This window comes from Danio aesculapii, chromosome 2 (assembly GCF_903798145.1).
Source record: "Danio aesculapii chromosome 2, fDanAes4.1, whole genome shotgun sequence".
NCBI lineage: Eukaryota > Metazoa > Chordata > Actinopteri > Cypriniformes > Danionidae > Danio > Danio aesculapii.
The window spans coordinates 3,122,075-3,147,703 of NC_079436.1; the positions used below are offsets into that span (position 1 = coordinate 3,122,075).

The 25,629-nt window shown below is 36.1% G+C and overlaps 1 protein-coding gene across 1 annotated transcript; it reads left to right on the forward strand.

The window, feature by feature from the left end:
- Positions 1-3,024: 3,024 nt before the first annotated feature.
- On the forward strand, positions 3,025-25,629 carry ipp (intracisternal A particle-promoted polypeptide). Its single transcript, XM_056470929.1, has 10 exons — positions 3,025-3,112; positions 5,589-5,958; positions 8,165-8,376; positions 11,535-11,754; positions 13,531-13,686; positions 15,191-15,358; positions 15,882-16,019; positions 18,527-18,649; positions 20,970-21,190; positions 23,808-25,629. Exons 2-10 carry the CDS (start codon positions 5,634-5,636, stop codon positions 24,030-24,032), a joined length of 1,788 nt encoding a protein of 595 aa, XP_056326904.1. The 5' UTR covers positions 3,025-3,112; positions 5,589-5,633; the 3' UTR covers positions 24,033-25,629.

A 25,629-nucleotide genomic window follows, 5' to 3' on the forward strand; every position in this document is an offset into this window, starting at 1 on the left:
ATGATCTGTTTAGAGTATCCAAAGAATGATTCACTGATTGAAATGATTCGTTCTGAGTCTCCAGTAAATGATTCACTGATTGAAATGATCTGTTCAGATGAGTCTCCAGTGCTTGATTCACTGATTAAAACAATCCATTTTGAGTGAATCTCCAGTAAATGATTCACTGATTGAAATAATCTGTTCAGAGTGAGTCTCCAGTGCTTAATTCACTGATTAAAACAATCCGTTCTGAGTGAATCTCTAGTTAATGATTCACTGATTGAAAAAAGCTGAAAAAACGGTAACCATCGACTTTAATAGTATTAGTTTTTTTCAATGGAAGTCAATGGTTACCGGTTTTCAGCATTCTTCAGAATATCTTCTTTTGTGTTCAAAAGAAGAAACTCAAAAGATTTGAACCCACAAAAGAGTGAGTAAACAATGAGTAAACTGTCATTATTGTGAGAACTGACCCTTTAAGTACAGTTAAAATTAAATACTGTTGTACTTTACCCAAGTGATATTAAAAAGGAGAACTTTACACTTCTACTAGAGTAATATTTTATAACTAGCAGAAAAGCCAAACTCAAACAGTTTCTTAACAAGTCAATGATGACAGTATTTAAATTTCCACATGAACTAACCCTTTAAAGTCACACTGACCAATGGTGCGCAGCTCCCTGAGGTTGACCCAGTGCTAAAAGGGTGACACTGAAAGGATTTACAGTTGCCCTGCTAGTAACAATTCAGAAGAACAGAATGTCCAGAACAGAAATCTGCACATATGGACTATAATATGGTATTAGGTGATGAGCACATTGTTGTAGCAGGTTGTGTATATGAGGAGTGTGTGTAGGATTAGCCCTCGCTCTCTGTGTCAGCAGTGTGTGTACGGGCTTAAAGGCTTTGTCAATGTTATCGTGCCGGTGTGTGAAGTTACATCACGCAAGGACAGCTTGTACAAAAAAAGTGTGCAGGTACTTGGGAGTAAAACCCTGATTACTGCATTCAAGTCCGGTTCATTTGTGTGGCGCTTTTCACAATAGCTTTGTTTCAGAGCAGCTTTACAACAGGTGCAACATTACTGCATTATAAATTCAGAAGTGTTAAGGTTATTAGTACTTTATTAGTTACTACAAACCCAGATCAGTAAAAGTTGGGACATTATGGAAAACGCAAATAAAAGAAAGAAGTGATTTCTAAATTTACTTTGACTTGTGTTTTATTGCAGACAATAGGACTAACATTATTAAATGTGTTCCTCAGGAATGTTTTTTTTAAATAATTATATTCCAGTCTTGGTTTTTGCAACACATAAAAAAAAAGTTGGATCCTCAAAACATTTACCACTTTGTAATGTTAGGCAAGGCAGAGCAAGTTTATTTATATAGCACATTTCATACACAGTGTAAACAGGAATAAAAGAGACGAGTATAAGAAAAATAAGGAACAAATAATTACAATTATTTGAAAAAGCTGATAAAAACAGATTAAATGTGTTAAAACAGGTTATAAAAGAATGAAAAAGAAGAGAAAAACATACTAGTGCGATCTGTCTGATCTAGCACAGTGCTCATTCAGTAAAGGCACAGCTAAACAGATGTGTTTTCAGTCTTGATTTGAATGTGTCTAATGTTGGAGCACATCTGATCATTTCTGGAAGCTGATTCCAGCAGCGGGAGGCATAAGTGAAGGCTGATTCACCCTGCTTTGACTGAACTCTTGGAATTTCTAGTTGATAAATTAGATTTGTATTCAGTGAGCATATCTGTAATGTATTGAGGTGTGTTAACATAGGGCTTCCTTTTGGCACAGTACAGTTTTAAATAGCATTTGTGTATGTAACTACGTACTGTACTGAGCCCATGTGATGATATGGCTTATAGATGAATGAGGACTCTTAATGCAGTGCCGCCTGAGGGATCCGACATCATGGTTGTTCAGCTTAGGCTTACACCCTTGTCCTTTATGCACTGAAATTCATCCAGATTCCTTGTTTCTTTTAATGATGTTGTGCACTGTTGAAGGCAAACTATATAAAGAGGACCTATGCCTCTTTTTACAAGATGTAAAATAAGTCTCTGATGATCCTTCTGAGTGTGTATGTGAAGTTTCAGCTCAAAATCCCTGCTGAAAAATCCAGCTTAAACCAGCCTAGGCTGGTTGGCTGGTTTTAGAGGGGTTTTGGCCATTTCCAGGCTGGTTTCCAGCCATTTCCAGCCTGGTCTTAGCTGATCACACTGGAAAATGAACAGCAAAATCCAGCTAAAACCAGCTTGAACAGCCAGGTTTAAGCTGGACATAGTTGGTTTTGGCTGGTCAAGTTGGTTTTAGCTGGTCATTTTCCAGCCAAAACCCCTCTAAAACCAGCCTGGTCAACCAGCTAAAACCAGCCAACCAGCCTAGGCTGGTTTAAGCTGGATTGTTCAGTAGGGATGACACACAAATAATGTTTAATAACTCTCTGAATCTCGTTTTACGCTTGAGCAGCTAAGTTTATTTAACTGATTGAATTTTACATTACAACATCTATGCTGTGAAAGGAACCTTATAAAATTAAAAATAGTCACATTAACCTTTCACTGGAAGGTTTTCGTTGGCTGTTAAACACTAGCTGTGCATACACTAGCTCATTCTGAGGAAAAAAAGGTAGCAACTTTAGGTAGCATTTTCATTGTTCATTTGGCGAAAATTGACTTCCATACCACAGACATTCATAGTAGGAAATGTTATGGAAGTCAACGGTTTCCATCATTTTACAAAACATCTTCTTTTGTGTTTCACAGGAGAAAGAAACTCGAACGGATTTGCAGAGAGGAAATGACAACAGAATTTGTAGTTTTGCGTGAACTATCACTTTAAAGGCTGTTTCTCGCCTTGTCCTTACGTTTTTTTGACACTTTCACGCTTTCATATCAGCTTTGATATGTCCTCGCCATAAAACCCACATTAATTTGATTCAAAATATTGTATAAATTGACCAGTGACATTTTTTTTCAGTTTACAATCGTGTATCGATTAGTTGGTCTGACAGACTGAGATGGCGATTCAGGAAAGCTCGATGCTCGTGCGGAAGTGGCTCTACCCAAAATATGGATAAATGAAGTGAAGAAAAAAGGCAAATTAAAATGTAAGTTCATTGAGCAAGAAACAAAACTCACAAACACAGACTCCGCTATATTACACGATGAAGTTCGCATGTGTTATATGTGCTAGCATGTTTTTCCAGAGTGTTGTTGTTGTTGTTTTGGGCTGTGTGTATTTCAGATGTCAAACTGATGTAAACGAGCATAGAAACATGCCAGGTTTTTACAATAGTACAGGATGGAGTCAGTTTTTGTTGTTTTATGGGACGGGTTTGTCTGACTAAGTGGTTAAAGATTTGGGCTGCAGGTTCGACAGGTTTTTCATCACATCTGTGATCAGCTTGACAGCCAAATACAGCCCAGCCCAAACCGGTGTTGTGGCGAGAAACGCACCCCTGCTGCAAAATTCACCCCCTCATAGACTTTCATTAACATTCTCAGTATACATTAAAAAATAATAATAATTCAAGGGCCATAGCTGATTAAAACATAAAATGGTTATTATTTTGATGGATAAAGCATAGACAAGAAGGGAACCGCACTATGTTTACAAATAAACATAAAATAATAATATTGACTGTAGTGTAGCCTAAAATTAGGCTTTTTGGTGGCTACTTTCATTAATTAATTTTCTTTTCGGCTTAGTTCCTTTATTAATCAGGGGTCGCCACAGGGGAATGAATCGCCAACTATTCCAGCATATGTTTTACGCTGCGGATGCCATCCAGCAGCAACCCATCTCTGGGAAACACATTTTAGGCTACATGGAGCACATGAAATTGTTCTTGCTGTTTGAAACTAAACCACACATTACACAATAGGCATGGGACGATAACCATTTTCACGGTATACCGCGGTTTGGAGGAGTCAAGGTTTTATATTTTCTGCTATACCGTTCCTATGTACATTTGGGGGCCCTAAGCAGAGTAATTTCAGGGCCCTGCCTTGCTCTAAATAGTGGAGTATTGCCATTGCCGACCCACAATGATTTTATAGCTAATTAAATACAATCAATGAAACAGAAAAGTAAGGCCTGATTTCTACTTAATAACTCTCTGAATGATTTGGACATTTTAAAACAGCACTGTTTCTGTCAACTAGCAGCTTCAAAAGTGAAGAATTAAACTAGCTTTAATAAAGGGAGCAGTGGTCGGCGCCAGTGGTATTGGTTGGTGCGTCGACACGTGCACTCCAGTGCTTGCAGCGACCCGTGTTCGATTCCGCCTAGCGGTCCTGTGCCAACCCTTCCCCTTTCTCTGCTCCCCATGCTTTCCTGTCAGTTCTCTCTACTTTCCTATCCAATAAAGGTGAAAACCTTGAAAAAAATAATTATATTATGTAAATATATATATAAAAAATATATTATATAAAAAAATAATAAATAAAAAAATAAAGGGAGCTGTGATTCCTACTGTGCGTCCTTCTGGAGTGTTTAAAACATTTTTTATTAATTTGGCAAACAGACTGAAGACTCTATAAAAGATTCTAGGTTTAGTTTTTGTTTTAATAAATTCCAAAAGTAAAAACCCTGCAATGAAAGACGGCGAGCAATAATTAACTCAAAGTGAAAATGCACTACTTCGTAATAATGTACATTATAAATAAAGCCGGGTCGCACTTTTGTTATTATCCTCTGCAAGTCATCTGTCCTGATGTATTCGTTTATTCAGTGCTACAGCTTAGCACCTGAAATGTAATACCTGAAATTGTCATGAAATTGTTTCGATGATAATACCAAATGTAAAAAATATATATTTATAATTGGTGTGGATCTGTCCCGACATTGCGGTACAATTATAAACCTATTAAGCATTATTTGACTATTAAACTGCTAAACATTTAAACTGATAAGGAAAAAAAAGGAGCTTAAATCGTGTGGCCAATAGCTAATATTTACATAAAGAATATTTAGATATTTTTAGGATTATTATTATTATTTAAACACACAGTAAGCCTGTCTCATCCTTCATGTTCCTGGGGACCCACATCTCAAAGGACCATTCCTGGACCATTAACGCCTCCAGCCTGGTCAAGAAGGCTCACCAGTGCCTATTTTTCTTAAGGTAACTTAAGAACCAGCTTTTATCAGCTGTCTTGGTGAACTTCTACCGCTGCACAATAGAAAGCATCCTGACCAACTGCGTCACAGTCTGGTATGGAAGCTGCTCTGTTGCTGAGCGTAAGGCACTGCAGCGGGTGGTGAAAACTGCCCAACGCATCACAGGGTCTACACTGCCAGCCATAGAGGACATCCAGAAGAGACACTGTCTGCGCCGAGCACTCAGTATTCTTAAGGACTCCTCTCACCCTGCTCACAGACTGTTTTCTCTCCTGCCTTCCGGAAGGTGCTTCAGGCTCCCCCGGACAAAAACCAGCAGACTGAGGAACAGCTTTTTCCCCAGAGCTGTCTCCCTTTTGAACTCTGCCCCTCACTGACTCTTTTGCCCCCCCCCCCAATACACACACAGTGCATTTAAATAGCCCTATAAATATATGTGTATTTATATTTGTGCATGTCAGGTAAAAGCTCGGTGACTGTGGCGTCCGGCTGGAATCCTCCTCATCATGTCCTCCGCCGGTCCCTCACTGGCATACCCGCACTGTGATGAAGCAGCTGCAGTGAAGGATCATGGGGGTTTTTCCTCTGACAGACATGCTGGGCTCCTGCTGGCTCAGATGAATAAGATGCGTCTGCAGGCCAACTTCTGCGACGTACGGCTGCTGGTGGGCGAACGGCGGTTTGGGGTCCATAAGCTGGTGCTGGCTGCCAGCGGCCCTTATTTCGCCGCTCTGTTCTCCGGAGGCATGAGCGAAGCCCACGAGGAGGAGGTGCGCATCGCTGGAGTGGAGCCGCACGTCTTCGAGATCCTCCTGGAGTTTATTTACACTGGTATGCACTGCTGTTATGCTGGATTTGTTTAAGGCACTGTGGAATATTGGGGTGGTTTGTAGTTTATTTTCATTTAGTCATTTGGCAGTCATTGCATGCAGTCATTTCATCGAGTTAATGAAATCGATAAAACCCTATATATTCTATATATCATGATTAGTAACCTGTAAACCATTGACATCCACAATAGGAAAAACAAATACTGTGGAAGTCAATGGTTACAGATTTCCAACATTCTTCATAATAACAGAAAACTAAAATCGAACAGGTCAAGTGTGAGTAAATAATACAGAATTCAATTTTTTAGTGAACTAACCCTTTGATTTGGCCAGTTTTGCCCTGTATGTAATTCCAAATTCTGTTGAACACAAAAGAAGATATTTTGAAGAATGCTGAAAACCTTTCTTTATTCATTAATTTTCCTTCGGGTTAGTCCCTTATTTGTCAGGGGTCACCACTGCTGAATGAACCGACAACTATTCCAGCAAATGTTTTATGCGGCGGATACCCTTCCAGCCGCAACCCAGTACTGGGAAACACCCATACACTCTCACATTCTCACACACACACACATAAACTACGGCCATAGATCATCCAATTCACCTTGAACTAACCCTTAAATTTGACCAGTTTTGTCCTGTATGTGATTTTTAGAGAAGACATTTTGAGGAACGCTGAAAACCGGTAACCATTGACTACCTTAGTAGGAAAACGAATACTATGAAAGTCAATGGTTACAGATTTTTAAAATAATGGCAGAATCAGAATTTTTGAGTGAACTAACCCTTTAATTTGACCAGTTTTGGGCTGTATGTGATTCCATATTCTGTTGAACTCAAAAGAAGATGTTTTGAGGAATGCTGAAAACCGGTAACTACTGACTACCTTAATAGGAAAAACTAATACTGTGGAAGTCAATGGTTACAGATTTCCAACATTCTTCAAAATAACAGAAAACTAAAATCGGACAGGTCAAGTGTGAGTAAATAATGGCAGAATTCAATTTTTTAGTGAACTAACCCTTTGATTTGGTCAGTTTTGGGCTGTATGTAATTCCAAATTCTGTTGAACACAAAAGAAGATATTTTGAAGAATGCTGAAAACCTTTCTTTATTCATTAATTTTCCTTCGGGTTTGTCCCTTATTTATCAGGGGTCACCATAGCGGAATGAACCGACAACTATTCCAGCATATGTTTTATGCAGCGGATGCCCTTCCAGCCGCAACTCAGTACTGGGAAACACCCATACACTCTCACATTCTCACACACACGCACACATAAACTATGGCCATGGATCATCCAATTCACCTTGAACTAACCCTTTAATTTGGCCAGTTTTGTCCTGTATGTGATTTTTAGAGAAGACATTTTGAGGAACGCTGAAAACCGGTAACCATTGACTACCTTAGTAGGAAAACGAATACTATGAAAGTCAGTGGTTACAGATTTTTAAAATAATGGCAGAATCAGAATTTTTGAGTGAACTAACCCTTTAATTTGACCAGTTTTGGGCTGTATGTGATTCCATATTCTGTTGAACTCAAAAGAAGATGTTTTGAGGAATGCTGAAAACCGGTAACTACTGACTACCTTAATAGGAAAAACTAATACTGTGGAAGTCAATGGTTACAGATTTCCAACATTCTTCAAAATAACAGAAAACTAAAATCGGACAGGTCAAGTGTGAGTAAATAATGGCAGAATTAGAATTTCGGCGTGAACTATCCCTTTAAGTAAAGATCATATTTAAAGACATTTAGTAAATTCTCTACCATAAATAAATCATGATTAGTAACCTGTAAACCATTGACATCCATAGTAGGAAAAACAAATACTGTGGAAGTCATTGGTTACAGGTTTCCAACATTCTTCAAAATAACAGAAAACAAAAATCGGACAAATCAAGGGTGAGTAAATAATGGCAGAACTAGAATTTTTGAGTGAACTAACCCTTTAACTTGGCCAGTTTTGCCCAGTATGTGATTTTTGGAATGATTTTAGAGAAGATATTTTGAAGAATGCTGAAAACCAGTAACCATTGACTACCGTAGTAGAAAAAATGAATACTAAAGAAGTCAGTGGTTACAGATTTTTAAAATAATGGCAGAATCAGAATTTTTGAGTGAACTAACCCTTTAATTTGGCCAGTTTTGCCCCGTATGTAAATGCTGGACTATAAGAAGCTGTTGCTTTTGCTTGTGTCAGGCTGTATAGATGTGACGGTGGACACGGTGCAGGAGCTGATGGTGGCCGCAGATATGCTGCAGCTGACGGAGGTGGTGGAGATCTGTGGTCAGTTCCTGCGTGCTCATATGGACCCGTCCAATTGTGTGGGGATCTATCGCTTTCTGGAGCAGATTGCCTGTGTGGAGCTGCTACAATTCACTGAGGACTACATACACGTCCACTTTCTGGAGGTCGGTTTCCAGCTTTAGCGATTCTCTGCATTTTGTTTATTTGTTGATGCACAGGTTAGTTAGCGCAGGTGTCTGGACTGTGGAGGAAATTGGAGCACCCGGAGGACACCCACAGCAACACAGGGAGAACATGCAAACTCCACACAGAAATGCCAACTGGACCAGCCGGGACTCGAACCAGCGACCTTCTTGCTGTGAGGCCACAGTGCTAACCACTGAGCCTCTGTCACCCTAATAACCAATATATCAGAAAATAATATCAAACAAATAAATAAATAAATAAACAATACATTTGAAAATAACATCAAACAAACAAACAAATAAATAACCAATATATCCGAAAATAACATCAAATAAATAACCAATATATCCGAAAATAACATCAAATAAATAACCAATATATCAGAAAATAACATCAAACAAACAAACAAACAAACAAACAAATAACCAATATATCAGAAAATAACATCAAACAAATAAATAAATAAATAACCAATATATCAGAAAATAACATCAAATAAATAAATAAATAAATAAATAAATAACCAATATATCAGAAAATAACATCAAATAAATAAATAAATAAATAACCAACATATCAGAAAATAAGATCAAACAAATAAACAAACAAATAAATAAATAAATAACCAACATATCAGAAAATGAAATCAACCAAACAAACAAACAAATAAATAAATAAATAACCAACATATCAGAAAATAACATCAAACAAATAAATAAATAAATAACCAACATATCAGAAAATAACATCAAACAAATAAATAAATAAATAACCAACATATCAGAAAATAAGATCAAACAAATAAACAAACAAACAAATAAATATATAACCAACATATCAGAAAATAAGATCAAACAAATAAACAAACAAACAAATAAATAAATAACCAACATATCAGAAAATAAGATCAAACAAATAAACAAACAAACAAATAAATATATAACCAACATATCAGAAAATAAGATCAAACAAATAAATAAACAAACAAACAAATAAATAAATAACCAACATATCAGAAAATAAGATCAAACAAATAAACAAACAAACAAATAAATAAATAAATAAATAAATAACCAACATATCAGAAAATAAGATCAACCAAACAAACAAACAAATAAACAAATAAATAAATAACCAACATATCAGAAAATAAGATCAAACAAATAAACAAACAAACAAATAAATATAGAACCAACATATCAGAAAATAAGATCGAACAAACAAACAAATAAATAAATAAATAAATAACCAACATATCAGATAATAACATCAAACAAACAAATAAACCAACAAATAAATAAATAAATAACCAACATATCAGAAAATAAGATCAAACAAATAAACAAACAAACAAATAAATAAATAAATAAATAACCAACATATTAGGAAATAACATCAAACAAATAAATAAATAAATAAATAAATAACCAACATATTAGAAAATAACATCAAACAAATAAATAAATAAATAACCAACATATCAGAAAATAAGATCAAACAAATAAACAAACAAACAAATAAATATATAAATAACCAACATATCAGAAAATAACATCAAACAAATAAATAAATAAATAACCAACATATCAGAAAATAAGATCAAACAAATAAACAAACAAACAAACAAACAAACAAATAAATAAATAAATAACCATCATATCAGAAAATAACATCAAACAAATAAACAAATAAATAAATAAATAAATAAATAACCAACATATCAGAAAATAACATCAAACAAATAAATAAATAACCAATATATCAGAAAATTAGATCAAACAAATAAACAAACAAACAAATAAATAAATAACCAACATATCAGAAAATAAGATCAAACAAATAAACAAACAAATAAATAAATAAATAAATAAATAAATAACCAACATATCAGAAAATAAGATCAACCAAACAAACAAACAAATAAATAAATAACCAACATATCAGAAAATAACATCAAACAAATAAACAAACAAACAAATAAATATATAACCAACATATCAGAAAATAAGATCAAACAAATAAACAAACAAATAAATAAATATATAAATAACCAACATATCAGAAAATAACATCAAACAAACAAATAAACAAACAAACAAATAAATAAATAACCAACATATCAGAAAATAAGATCAAACAAATAAACAAACAAACAAACAAACAAATAAATATAGAACCAACATATCAGAAAATAAGATCGAACAAACAAATAAATAAATAAATAAATAACCAACATATCAGATAATAACATCAAACAAACAAATAAACCAACAAATAAATAAATAAATAACCAACATATCAGAAAATAAGATCAAACAAATAAACAAACAAACAAATAAATAAATAAATAAATAACCAACATATTAGGAAATAACATCAAACAAATAAATAAATAAATAAATAAATAACCAACATATTAGAAAATAACATCAAACAAATAAATAAATAAATAACCAACATATCAGAAAATAAGATCAAACAAATAAACAAACAAACAAATAAATATATAAATAACCAACATATCAGAAAATAACATCAAACAAATAAATAAATAAATAACCAACATATCAGAAAATAAGATCAAACAAATAAACAAACAAACAAACAAACAAACAAATAAATAAATAAATAACCATCATATCAGAAAATAACATCAAACAAATAAACAAATAAATAAATAAATAAATAAATAACCAACATATCAGAAAATAACATCAAACAAATAAATAAATAACCAATATATCAGAAAATTAGATCAAACAAATAAACAAACAAACAAATAAATAAATAAATAACCAACATATCAGAAAATAACATCAAACAAATAAACAAACAAATAAATAAATAAATAAATAAATAACCAACATATCAGAAAAAACATCAAATAAATAAACAAACAAATAAACAAACAAACAAATAAACAAATAAATAAACAAACAAATAAATAAATAGCCAATACATCAGAAAATAACATCAAATAAATAAATAAATAAACAAATAAATAAACAAATAAATAAATAAATAGCCAATACATCAGAAAATAACTTGGACAAAAATAAATTAAATAATAAAAAAAAGACTTTTATTTCCGTATGTTGATGTACTAAGTGTTGATGTATCATGCGTCTGCTGTCAGGTTTGCTCTTCAGAGGAGTTCTCCAGCGTCTCTTCAGATCAGCTGGTGAAGTTGCTGCGCAGTGAGGAGCTGCGGATCGAGGACGAGTATCAGGTGTTCACGGCGGCCATGGACTGGCTGCATCATGACGTGCCTCACAGGAAGAAGCATGTGGTGGAGGTGCTGGAGCCGGTGCGCTTCCCTCTGCTTTCCCCACAGAGACTCTACAAATACATCGAGGGTGAGCCAGAGAAACAAATCTCTTTGCTTTCACATGAATTAAGAACTCTGGAATCTGCGTGATCTGCCTTTTTTAATCTGCGTCCTTCATAACTAAAATAAATATAAGTTTAAGATGAAATTTGACACATTTATAATTGAAGTAAATGACATTTGAGAGGCCGATCACACTGAATGCGTTTTTCTGAGATTGAGAGGCGCAACATATATTGCAAAATCAACAGTATATGCAATATACTAGTGTTGTCATGATACTGGAATTTGATACCATTTGATACTGAAATTATATTTCCCGCTAACATTTGAGCGCATTCTTAAACAGCGCTGATTAGCCATTGTGTTCACGCGCTCAACAGAAATGACTGTGATTGGCCGTGAAGGTCATCAGTTCACTGAACTCACCGCTGTTTGCTGAGTGTAACTACAGATACAGCGACACTGGAGCGCTTTAAAGCCGCAAAGATCAGATGGTTTGTTTATAAGCTGACATACGATCGATCCGCTTATAAATCCACTGATCTTAGCGGCTTTAAAGTGCTCCAGTGTCCCTGTATCTGTAGTTACACTCAGTAAACAGCGGTGAGTTCGGTGAACTGATGACCTTCACGGCCAATCATAGTCATTTCTGTCGAGCATGTGAACACAATGGCAAATCAGCGCCGTTTAAGAATGCGCTCAAATGTTAGCAGGAAATACTCTTTTAAAACTTTAGTATCGAATTCCAGTATCGTGACAACACTGCAATATACGTATCGTAGACATGTATGATTCAATTACAATTATTTGATATATTGTTTTTTTTAATATTTAAAGTTGACCAATCAGATGGGGCTTTGCTATTTTTAGCCCCGCCTTCCTAGTAGTTGCTGTTCTGCTATTGGCTGGAGCGGCACAAAGGTGTAGCCAGAGCTGAAATCAAACACTAAAAGTCGAGACAAGAGAGGAAAATGACAACAGCCAATCACAGTCAGAATATGAGCGGAGGTTTTCACTCGTTCATAGTGTTTTACAGACTAAATGTTTGCACCTCGAAGCTGGTTTTTTTTACTCTGAATTTGAATGAATTAGATCTGAAAAATATAATTGACCTGTTTACTTTAATATCATCATATAAATAAAAGATTTAGCTAATAACAGCTAATAAAAAATAGCATTTTTCAAGGTAAATGTTATGTCGTAAGAAATATCGTTATCACAATACTCAATAACAATATCCCATGTTTATCCAGCATCGTGAAGCCCTAAAATGTATGCAAAATGTGTAATTTTCCACACTTGTAAAGTGGAAAGGTTTGAAACTGCAACTGGAAAGTGCTTGAAAAGGGCTTAAATTTACTTTGCTAATGCTGTAAGAACTGTGATTCACTAAAATTCAATCGGTTTTTCCTTGTAAGTCATGGAAAATCAGCTTTTTAGTGAGTAAAAGTCAGGGAATTTGACATTTGGCTTTGAGTGGGAACCCTGATGTTCTCTAAATCAGTGTTTCTCAACCATGTTCCTGGAGGACCACCAGCTCTGCACATTTTCCATGTCTCCTTTAACCAAACACACCTGATTCAGATCATCAGCTCATTAGCAGAGATTGAAAGACCTGTAATGGGTGTAACAGACAAAGGAGCCATCCAAAACAAGCAGTGTTGGTGCTCCTCCCGGAGCGTGGTTGAAAAACACTGCTCTAAATTGTGATATAATAGGAAGATTTTATATGCGCTGATCGTGGTGGTGAATTTCTTGAGCTTCATATATGTTGAAATTAATGGTTGACTTTCCCTGGCAGGTATATCTGACTTCAGTTTGCGAGTTGCGCTGCAAACTCTTCTGAGGGAGTACACTGAAGTCAGCAAGTCCCCTAAAGAGAGCAAACCGTTCAGCCTTCTGCAGACAGCCAAGACCCGGCCCAGGAGAAAAGCCCGCAAGTACCTCTATGCCATTGGTATGTAAACCCTTCTGCTGAAAACACACGCCTCATTGCTCAAAGACACATTTAAAACTGAAAGGTCCTATGAAATTAAAATAAAGTTATTAGGATGTTAGTCTTAAGAAGATCTATAAGCTTGTGTGCTCCAAAATAGTGACAAAACTCACCTGTAGAAGATATAAACATCCAAAACTTCTGCATAAATGGATCAACGATTGTTATTGAGCTCACCTTATAATTCAGTTCCTCATCAAATCTTCTGACCAATCAAATGCTCTCTTATGTCTGACATGCCCCGCCCCCTTCTACTCATTGGCTTTTCATTTGATGCGCTTGAGCTCAACCACTCTCACTGGCAGAGCTGTGAGGAAAAACTAAATGCTATTGGCTGTTTTTTTAAATGGGGAGGGGCTACTATATGTCCTGCCCTCTCTTCATGTTTCAGTTGAGATTAAGCCAAACATTGAATAAAAAAATGCACATTTCAAAGCACGTCACGGGACTTTTAAGGCTTAGTATCACAAACGGGGCTTAGTTTAAGCCAGGACTAGATCTCGGGTAAATAAATTAGGGTATTTAATCCACTTTTATAAAAATGGCTTTTAAAAAAACACACTAATGATGTGCATCGTGAGACGAAACGATGCCACTGGTGTTTTTTAAGACATATTTCTGCAAGTTATATACAGGTTAAACTGCTCAGCCATGCAATTCAATCTAGGACTGACCTTAAGCCTGGTCTGTAAAACCTGGAGAATGTGATATATATATTTTATTTATTTATTTATTTATTTATTTATTTATTTATTTATTTATTTATGCGTTTTTCTGCCACAGATTTAATAAAAGGTAATTGTGACTTTCTTTATCTCACATCTCTAATATATTTTTCATACAATTTCATACAAACAGTTCTGGGTTTATGTCTCACAACTCATAGGAAAAGTTAAAATTGTAAGATATAATCTATGAATGCCAAGAAAGACTTTTGAGATGTCATTTATAAATGTCGCCACGGTGGAATGAACCGCCAACTTATCCAACACGTTTTAGGCAGCTGATGCCCTTCTGATGCCAACCCATCACTGGGAAACATCCATACATATTCATTCTCACACACACTATGGACAATTTAGCTCACCCAATTCACCTGCGCATGTCTTTGGACTGGGGGTGACACGGTGGGTAGCGATGTCGCATCACAGCAAGAAGGTCGCTGGTTCGAGCCTCGGCTGGGTCAGTTGGCATTTCTGTGTGGAGTTTGCATGTGCAGCTGGAAGGGCATCCACTGCGTAAAACATATGCTGGATAAGTTGGCGGTTCATTCCGCTGCGGTCACCCCAGATTAATAAAGGGATTAAATTGAAAATAAAATGAATGAATGAAACATTAGTAAATGTTGAACTATGATTAGTAAATGCTGTAAAAGTATTGTTCATACTTAGTTCATGTTAGTAAATATATTAACTTATGAAAGCTCATTGTAAAGTGTGACCAGTTTTGTCCTTGTGTCCGTCAGGTGGCTACACTCGTCTGCAGGGCGGCCGCTGGAGTGACAGTCGGGCTCTGAGTTGTGTCGAACGCTTTGATTCATTCAGTCAGTATTGGACCACAGTGTCCTCCCTGCACCAGGCCCGCAGTGGACTCGGGGTGGCAGTACTGGAGGGCATGATATATGTCATCGGGGGTAAGTGTGTATTTCTTCATTTCAGTATTACAAACCATGCTAAGGCCCTGATCACACCGAATGCGATTTTTGCATTGAGAGGTGCATCTTTTGATGAATGAATGGTTTACTAGTGGCTGCTTAGGCGCCTTGCATTTTTGCCAGTACGCTCTGTGCGCCCGCAGTCAACTCTGAGCAGAAAAAGCGCACCACGTCAGTCGCGTCTTTTTCATTCTCAAATCAAATGAAAGCAGAGGCAGGGTTTTCATTCAAGAGACAGCAGTGTTTGTAATGTCATGTGTATTTATATAGCGCATTTATCGTGTATAGCCATACACCTAAAGCGCTTCACAATCAGGGGGGTTGGGGGGCGTGTCTCTCCACACCACCACCAGTGTTCAGCAACCACTTGGATGATGTGACTGCAGCCACAGGACAACGCTCACCACACACCAGCTATAGATGGAGAGACAGTGATGGAGTGTAAAGCACTATAGAAATAAAGGTGACGGTGATAAACGTACATCCATCTTGTTTTGCGCAGGAGAAAAAGACTCTATGATCTTCGACTGCACGGAGCGATATGATCCAGTGACCAAGCAGTGGGCTGCAGTGGCGTCTCTGAACTTCCCTCGCTGTGGGGTTGGAGTTTGTTCCTGTCATGGAGCTCTTTACGCACTTGGTACGCGAATTTAAATACTTTCCGGCAGAATAGCATCACTTCCACTGTTAAATGCGCTGCATGTACATTTTTGACTCTTCTAAATCATAGAAACACCATAATATGTTCGCAGATATTTAAGTAAACAGCTGTTTATCTGAAAAACAATGCTGAAGTCAGATATTCTCTTTTAAAAATGTGAACGTCTGTCTTAGTTTTGGCCTCTATAACCAGCCCACTGCTGGTATAACTGGAAGCTTTACATGTTTTTATCAGATTTATGTCTTATAAACGCAAATTTTGTCACCGTTTTGGTGTGCACTAGCTTATAGATATCCCAAAAAAACTAACAATACTGATACTAACATCTGAAAACTTCATTTTAATTTCATGGGACCTTTAAGTAGAGTGAGGACAACAAAATAATCCTCATTGCAAGACTCCATCTTGTGTCGTTTTGAGGTTGTTATTATTAACGTATACTGGTTTTAAAAAATGGTTTTAAGTCCATGAAAATAATGGTTTGCAATAAGTTTTCTTTTGCTGTAGTATAAAAGTAGTGTAAAAAAACATTTAAAAACACTTGCTGGTGAGAATACAGGTGTTCTAATAATTCTGGCCACCACTGGATACCATAAACTTCCAATATGAACATTTCTGAATATCCCTCAGTATATACAAGCAATTGTTTGCACTTTGTTTATGAAATAAGGCAATGCTTAGTGTCTAATGCAGTGTTTCCCAACCGTGTTCCTGGAGGCACACCAACAGTACATATTTTGGATGTGTCCCTTTTCTGACCCATTAACTTCAGGTGTTGGAGTCTCTTCTGATGTTATGATAAGTAGATTCAGGTGTGTTTGATTAGGGAGAGGTTGAAAATGTGTACTGTTGGTGTGCCTTCAGGAACAGGGTTGGGAAACACTGGTCTAATGAAAGAGAAACACTTTATTTTGTTGTTTTGAACAAAACAGGGAACAAAAACTGAAAAGGTTTTAAAGCATTGGTTCGCCAGTAATAATTTAGCGGTCTTTGTGTATTTGAAATGCAGATTTATTTTACATTTATTTGTTTAAAGACATTGAAGAAGGGCTAAAATAGAAATGCTTTTGTTATTATTATATTATTGTTTCTAAAAGAAAAGCCCAGACTGAAGGAAAGTTAAAAAAGTATCATCGTTCTTTAGTAATAAGTTTGTGTTTGCAAATCTAGATCATTACAATAATAATTAAAAAAAATTGGCTTAAAAGTGTTTAAATTTGTCCTGGGTTTTAACAAATACATTTAATTATAGCTGCTTTGAGAGCATTCAACTCATAAAGCCACACTAGCCACAGTGGCTGGTGATCAAAAAAAGTTAATGTCAAGCCCTGATTATTATTATTATTATTATTATGACCTTACAGATATGTACATATGTTCAAATGTACTATATTATGTATATGGCCATAAATAAACATAAATATGTCAAATAAAAGCTAATACATCTGAACATATATTTCCAATGTGAAAGTGGCAGTTTTGCAATAATAAGAAATATATGCTGCACGTATACCTTTTTTTCATACATGTCAAATCCAATTGTAAAATTGTATGTAATTTGCATATATTCACATATATCTGATTTGTATGTGTATTTAGACTGTAATGTCACTAGAGCCCATTCATTCATTCATTCATTCATTCATTTTCTTTTCGGCTTAGTCCCTTTATTAATCTGGGGTCGCCACAGCGGAATGAACCGCCAACTTATCCAGCACATGTTTTACACAGTGGATGCCCTTCCAGCCGCAACCCATCTCAGGGAAACATCCACACACACTCATTCACACTCATACACTATGTATGGACAACCCACACGAACGCAGGAAGAACATGCAAACTCCACACAGAAACGCCAACTGACCCAGCCGAGGCTTGAACCAGCGACCTTCTTGCTGTGAGGCAACAGCACTACCTACTGCGCCACTGCGTCGCCTATTAGAGCCCATATTGATGGAATGGTTACTTTGGTATAACAGACATATATAGTACATAGGATACTTTTTTAATCCCCTACTGAAAAATCCAGCTTAAACCAGCCTAGGCTGGTTGGCTGGTTTTAGCTGGTTGACCAGCCTGGTTTTAGAGGGGTTTTGGCCATTTCCAGGCTGGTTTCCAGCCATTTCCAGCCTGGTCTTAGCTGGTCAGGCTGGAAAATGACCAGCTAAAACCAGCTTGACCACCTAGCCAGGCTGGGAGCCCAGCCAAAACCAGCTATGTCCATCTTAAACCAGGCTGGTCAAGCTGGTTTTAGCTGGATTTAGCTGGTCATTTTCCAGCCTGACCAGCTAAGACCAGGCTGGAAAAGGCTGGTAACCAGTCTGGAAATGGCCAAAACCCCTCTAAAACCAGGCTGGTCAACCAGCTAAAACCAGCCAACCAGCCTAGGCTGGTTTAAGCTGGACTTTTCAGCAGGGTCTATATAGTACGTCAGTTTGGATAACACTGTCTGGCTATTGTATACATGTAAATGTTTATCGTTTCAGGTGGCTGGATTGGGTCAGAAATTGGGAAGACAATGGAACGATACGACCCAGAAGAGAACAAATGGGAGGTTATAGGGAGCATGGCTGTTCCTCGATATTACTTTGGCTGCTGCGAGCTGCAAGGTACGTCCTCACGAAAAACTGAGACAGAAAAACTCACTTAATTTGAACGTATTAGTTCTGAAAACAAAACCGTATAGTTTGCCTGTCTAGTAAATGTGTCTTGATTTAAGAATTTTGAGATATTTAGACTAGAAACAAGACAATTGTGAGTAATAAAAGCTGTTTTTTGCAGTGGTAGGGGCCGTTCTTCTCCAACGCTCTACTTATTTAAGTGTTTTTCAATAGAAACGCTTACTAGACTGAATTTTATTGTGTAAACATTATGCCTCATTCACACTAGCAGCGACTTTGTAGCTGCCTGTTGCTCTGGGTGGCGTTTGAAACCGTCAGGTTACGTTTGCTTAGTGATATTCACAGAGAGCGAATGAGTTTACATGCGGCTCAAAGTAAACATTGTTTAGAGAAAACACTAAACATAAATGAAATCAGTACAAAGATGGTGGAGAAAATCTGTCCTTGCGGCTATTTATCTCCTACAAACGCGGTCTGTGTAGGTTTATAACACGGAGAATACAACTGGCCTCTGCAGGAGCTGAGAGAGGATCCCGTGAGCTTTTCCGGTGCTCCTATTGGCTGTTGCTCAAGAAAGTTGCAATTCATTTGCATAAAGTTGAAAGATTCTCAACTATGTCGCGTTGGTTGACACGCCCACCCGGTCGTCAACAGTTGCTGTAGCTTGCGTCCAACAATATCCAGCAGCAGGCCCGCAGAACCACACACGTTCTAGGCACACACAATCAAGGCATACCATATATGGTTACGACGGATGTTAATGTTATTAACGTCTTCTTGGACATCGTCATCGATATATTTTGATATATGTGGTTAATAAATATAGTACACAATGAACAATAGTGTTTACTTTATTTCACAAATATTGCGATCGAGACGGGCAAATGGGGAGCGTTGTTTCCGATCGCCATTCAATATAATAGACTGTGTTGTTTTCTGTCAGTCATCATAGATGATCAGTCTATCATCAGATAGAGTCAATATCAGACAGAGTCAATATCGCAGATACTTTGCTGGCCTTGCTGAAAGATCTAAATTGGACAGGTTTAATTTATATAATGCATTTATTCATAATGAAGGAAATAATTGCAAGTTAATATAGGGAATAATACATTTTACATGTAATAAATGTATAACACCATATTAATATTGTACTCAAGCGATTTAATAGAATTTATTTGCTTAATTTTCTAATAACTTTTTAATTAATGATTTCCCACATTAAATACTGTAGTAGGCTTAATTTATAGTAATCAACATATTGTTTTTAAACCAAAATGTAGCAATTGAAACAAATTAACTATTAATAATTAATAAAAAAAAGTAAATATATATAACTAACAGCTGTGAGTTTAGTAAAATATATTAGTTTATAATCAGATAATCAGTTAAGATAATCAGTTTATAACTATATTATAGTGTCTTCAACCAATTATTTTTATTTACATAATTTGGGTTCAGAAACTGCAGAGATGTTAAAATGATCGTTACGATATAATAATAATGACTGAAATGGGAAACCATATTTGTGAAATTCAATAGGTGGCGATAATGCTAAGGAGTTAGTTAGTTAGTTACCATATTTGGTTTGCCTAAATCGTGTGTGCTAGATTGTGTGTGCCTGAAACGTGTGTGGTTTTGCGGTTCTGCAGCTGGATATATCTCGCTTGCGTAGATGTTGTTGTTATAACATCGCGTACATAATATTGCGTTACAAGGACCTCGCGCTACACTGCACTTTTTTTTAAAAAACCCATTCCTGAGCGCTGCGTTTCACATTTTTATATTTCAATGTTAAAATGTCCAGACTTGACGAAGATTTCATAGATAATAATAAAGTATTGAGCCTTTTCACAAGACGGATAGGACGTGTTTAACAGTCCTCAGCATCTTAAATCCTTGAAAATTTGATTTTTTTAATAATGTATGAACATTTATATGTATTTATGTATGTATTACATCATCTTTGCATCAAATTACAAAAAAATTTAGACTTACTGCTCATGCGGGGTGTTTGCAATGCAGTGTCTATGGAGCTGGACAGTAAATCTGACATTATTCTCTCATCTGGCTGCCGTTATCAGTCTCACACTGTTTTTGCTCTTTCTCTGAACGTCTTGACAGCACCATGTCAAGTTTTTCTTTTATTATTTCAGCAAATGGGATTGTAAACAAAATGATTTGTTGTTCTCTCCCATCCACTGAGCAATGATGACTACTGAGAAACCTGCAAATGTGAAAAGCGTCCCGGAGCCGCAACAGAAAAGGCATGCAGTGTTGGTTCAGCATGTTGTCTGAATGTTTCCAGGCTTCATCTATGTGATTGGTGGCATCAGTGATGAGGGAACGGAGCTGCGCTCGGCTGAAGTTTACGACCCAATCTCTCGACGGTGGAGCGCGCTGCCTGTCATGGTGACCCGGCGGGCGTATGTAGGCGTGGCCAGTCTCAATAACTGCATCTACGCTGTCGGAGGCTGGAACGAGGCTCTGGGGTCACTGGACACTGTGGAGAAATACTGCCTTGAGGAGGTAAACGCACTAAATCCTGACACAGTATTAATTTGTTTATATTATTAAATGTATTACATTCATATGTTTGTTTATATGTATTACCATAGCAACTGTGGATTTACAACAGCAGATAAATTCAAGTGCTTTACTTTAAGATGGTTAAAAATCAATGGACACTCCCTGACAAAAGTCTTGTCGTCGATCCCAGTTGTAAGAGCAACAAATTTTAACTTCTAGTTGATCATTTGGAAAAGTGGCAGATGAATCATCTGCTGAACTGCATCCAAATCATCACAAATACTGCCGAAGACCTACTGGAACCCACATGAACCAAGATTCCTATAGAAATCAGTCAAGTTTGGTGAAGGAGAAATCATGGTTTGGGGTTACATTTTGTATGGGGGTGTGTGAGAGATCTGCAGAGTGGATGATCAACATCAACAGCCTGAGGTATCAAGACATTTGTGCTGCGCATTACATTACAAACCACAGGAGAGGGCGAATTCTCCAGCAGGAGAACGCTCCTCATACTTCAGCCTCCACATCAACGCAAAGTCAGACCTGTCTGTCCTAATGAAATCATTTAAAAATCAAGGCATGATCATATTTTATTGTGGTAAAATAAGTGTAATCTAGAGGCCTTTGCCTTTCATTTAAGCCACTTCTGATACCAAATGATCAACTAGAAGTCAAGTTATTATTTGGTGTTCATAAAACTTGGATAGGCCACAAGGCCTTTGTCAGGTAGTGTAGTATTTACCACAGTATTTATAATTGTAGGATTGTTTCATATGGGTTTAACTGCAATTTAAACCATTTTTTGCCCTTAAACATCTTGATTTCATTTTGACTGAACAAAAAGAGAAATTATCTTGGATGACAAGGGGGAGAGTAAATGATCTGGAAATGTCAATTCTGTAAGTGAACAAACCCTTTAAAGGGGTAGTTCACCCAAAAATGGATATTCTGTTATTAACTTCTCACCCTTGTGTTATCTCAAATCCCTGAGGCCTTTGTTCATGATTATATTATTATATATATTAATGTTATTATATTTATTATTTTATTATATATTAATATTATAACCTTTTTATTTAAAATACATTAGTATTACTACATACAGTTGAAGTCTGAATTATTAACCCCCCTATATATTTCTTCCCCATTTTCTGTTTAACGAAAAGAAGATTTTTTTCAACACATTTTAGGCTTAGCTAGGTTAATTAGGGTAAAGTTATTGTAATTAAGCAAGTCAATGTATAAAAGTGGTTTGTTCTGTAGACCAGAGTTTCCCAACCCTGTTCCTGAAGGCACACTAACAGTACACATTTTCATTGTCTCCCTAATCAAACACACCTGAAACAACTCATCAGAAGATTAGAAGAGACTCCAAAACCTGAAGTTAATGGGTCAGATGAGGGAGACATCCAAAACATGAACTGTTGGTGTGCCTCCAGGAACAGGGTTGGGAAACACTGCTGTAGACAATCTAAAACAAATATTGCCTAAAGGGGGCTAATAATATTGACCTTAAAATGGCTTTAAAAAAAAATTAAGAACTGCTTTTATTCTAGCCCAAAATAAAATAAATAAGACTTTCTCCAGAAGAAAAAATATTGGAGGAAATACTGTGAAAAATTCCTGAATCTGTTCAACATCATTTCACAGGAGGGCGAATCATTTTGACTTCAACTGTAAATACATATACAAATGTATTCTTTAATTGTTTGCTTTATTTATAGAGCACATTAAAAAACAACAGATGTTGACCAAAGTGCTTTACGAAAACACCAGCATACAAAATCTATACTTATCTATCTATCTATCTATCTATCTATCTATCTATCTATCTATCTATCTATCTATCTATATATATATATATATATATATATATATATATATATATAAACAAAATATATAAAACAGATTAAAATTAATTTGCAATCAAAAAGCAAGAGACAGTACGTGATTTTTTTTAGATGAGACTTAAAAGCACCAAGGGAAGAGCATGACCTGATATGTAAAGGCAGACCATTCCACAGACGGGGGGCTGTAGCAGAAAAAGCCCTGTCACCTCTTGATTTTAACCGTGTCTTCGGGACAACTAGCTGAAACTTGTTTTCCGACATGATTGGCCTCAATGAAGTATGCCAGTGAAGAAGCTCACTGATGTAAATAGGTACCAGACCATTCAATAATAATAATAATAATAATAATAATATAATAATAATAATTCATTAATAAAGGGTTATAATGATAATATATAATATAATAAAATAAATAAAGGATTCTCGTAGCTTGATAATATTCTGATTTAACCACTAAAAGCATTTAATCTGTTTTGAGGTTGTTTCTTTTTATATTTTAAGTCGGAATCATAGCTGTCTATGGATGAGAGAGCTCCAGGATTTCATCTAAAGTATCTTAATTTATATTCTGAAGAAGAATGAACGACAATTGAAATGACCTGAGAGTGAACAATGAATGATAGTATGGATGAGAGAGCTCCAGGATTTCATCTAAAATATCTTCATTTATGTTTCAAAGACGAACAACAATTGAAACGACATGAAAATGAGTAATTAATAGCGGAATATGCATTTTTGCGTGAACTAACCCTTTGTTGTTTTCACAGGAGAAGTGGGTGGAGGTGGCGTCGATGTCTGTCCCTCGCGCTGGAGTAACGGTAGCGGCGGTCAACGGTTTGTTATATGCGGTTGGCGGTCGAACTACAAGCCGTGACTTTTCGGCACCCGTCACCGTAGACTCAGTGGAAATCTATGACCCCCATTTGGACACGTGGACGGAGATCGGTAACATGATCACCAGCCGCTGTGATGGCGGCGTAGCTGTGCTCTAATAGACACATTACTCTACACCACCCTAGGAAATGTGTCTTATTCAGTAATTTATTATGGTTTTTAAAAAGAGTGACGAATTAGTTGAATTGAGGAGGCCTTGTTTTTGGGATTGAGTATCGTTGTGTATTTTTATTTAAACCACTTGTGTGTTGTTTAAGATCACATGTTGTTAAAGGGGCCGTTCACCCTAAAATGAACAATTCCTCACCATTTCTTGGTGCGCTTTTATGAACTAGATTTAGACTTGTTTGTATGTTTAGTTTTTTATTCTCAAAAACGGGTCACCATTGACTTCCATTATACGAAGTATAGCCAAGTATCACAGATTCAGCTCTAAATGTTCTTTAATGCTCTACTGGAAGACCAAAAAAAAGTAACTTACATCTGCAATGAACTGAGGGTGAGAGTAAACGAATGTTTAGATTTTTGGGTGAACTGTCCCTTTAAGGAGGTGTAATTGATCTCTTGTCAATGCTTCTGTGCGAATTTAAGCCTAAATGAAAGCAGTTCATCATATAAAGTGTTCTCGTCTCTTCAGAAGACGTGGATTAAACCACTTGATTTATCTTTTGATGTATATAACTTATAAATATTATTATAATGATGAACAAAAGTCTTGAGATGAGGGTCAGAATTTGCATTTCGGCTTAATTTAGGCTTGTTTAAACCTGCTTGATGATTGTTACATGTGTTATTAACACAAGCAAGGTTCAGATGAGAGCTTATTTAATATTCCATTAACAGAAACAGAAAGGTTTTGCTACTCTTGGTGTTTCATATCTCACTCACTGGCACATTTATATGACTATATTTCACAGCAGGAGTAATATTATTTATTAGGGATGCACCGATATTGGATTAATTTAAGGTTATCTGCATATCGGCAATAATAAGAAAAAGACAGACACAGATGGTCGCACGTCTTTTGAATAGTTCAGCATTTTTAAATCCATGCAAGATTATCAAATATGTGCGAAAAGATAAATATAGTCTGTATAAAATATCAGACATGAGTTTAATATGTACAGTATGTCAGAAATGTGTTGAGAAAGCAACTGGTGGTCAGTTTGTGCTAACAATTCTCGAACAACAAAAACGATAGTTTCCCAGTTTCTTTGCAAATCCTGTCCTGTGGACATGTTTCTATGAGTTACTATGTACACCTGTTAATACGCGCCTGTCAATCAATTGGGTGGGCGGGGAAAATCAAATCTCAAAATCGCTATTTTAAAGCGACACATATACATATAGGGACATCACTGGCTTCATTTGTTACGTTTATTAAATGAATATGTTTAATTATGTCAAATAAAAGTTAAAGGGTTGTTAAACTAAATATCGAACTGCAAAAATCTGCTTTGAAGACTGTCAAACTGTGTCTGTCTTAAAATGGTGGACAGTTGAATGTTAAATGGAGCAAATCTATATTCAGAACTATACTTTAATGGAGAAAACGAAGTAGCTAGTACTATATTTGACCAGCTGTGTCCCTGGACCCCAAAATCATGGGTATATTTGTAGAAAAAGCCAAAAATACATTGTATGGGTCAAAGTTACCTACCCAAAAAAACATATCAGCATATTACACTAACAATT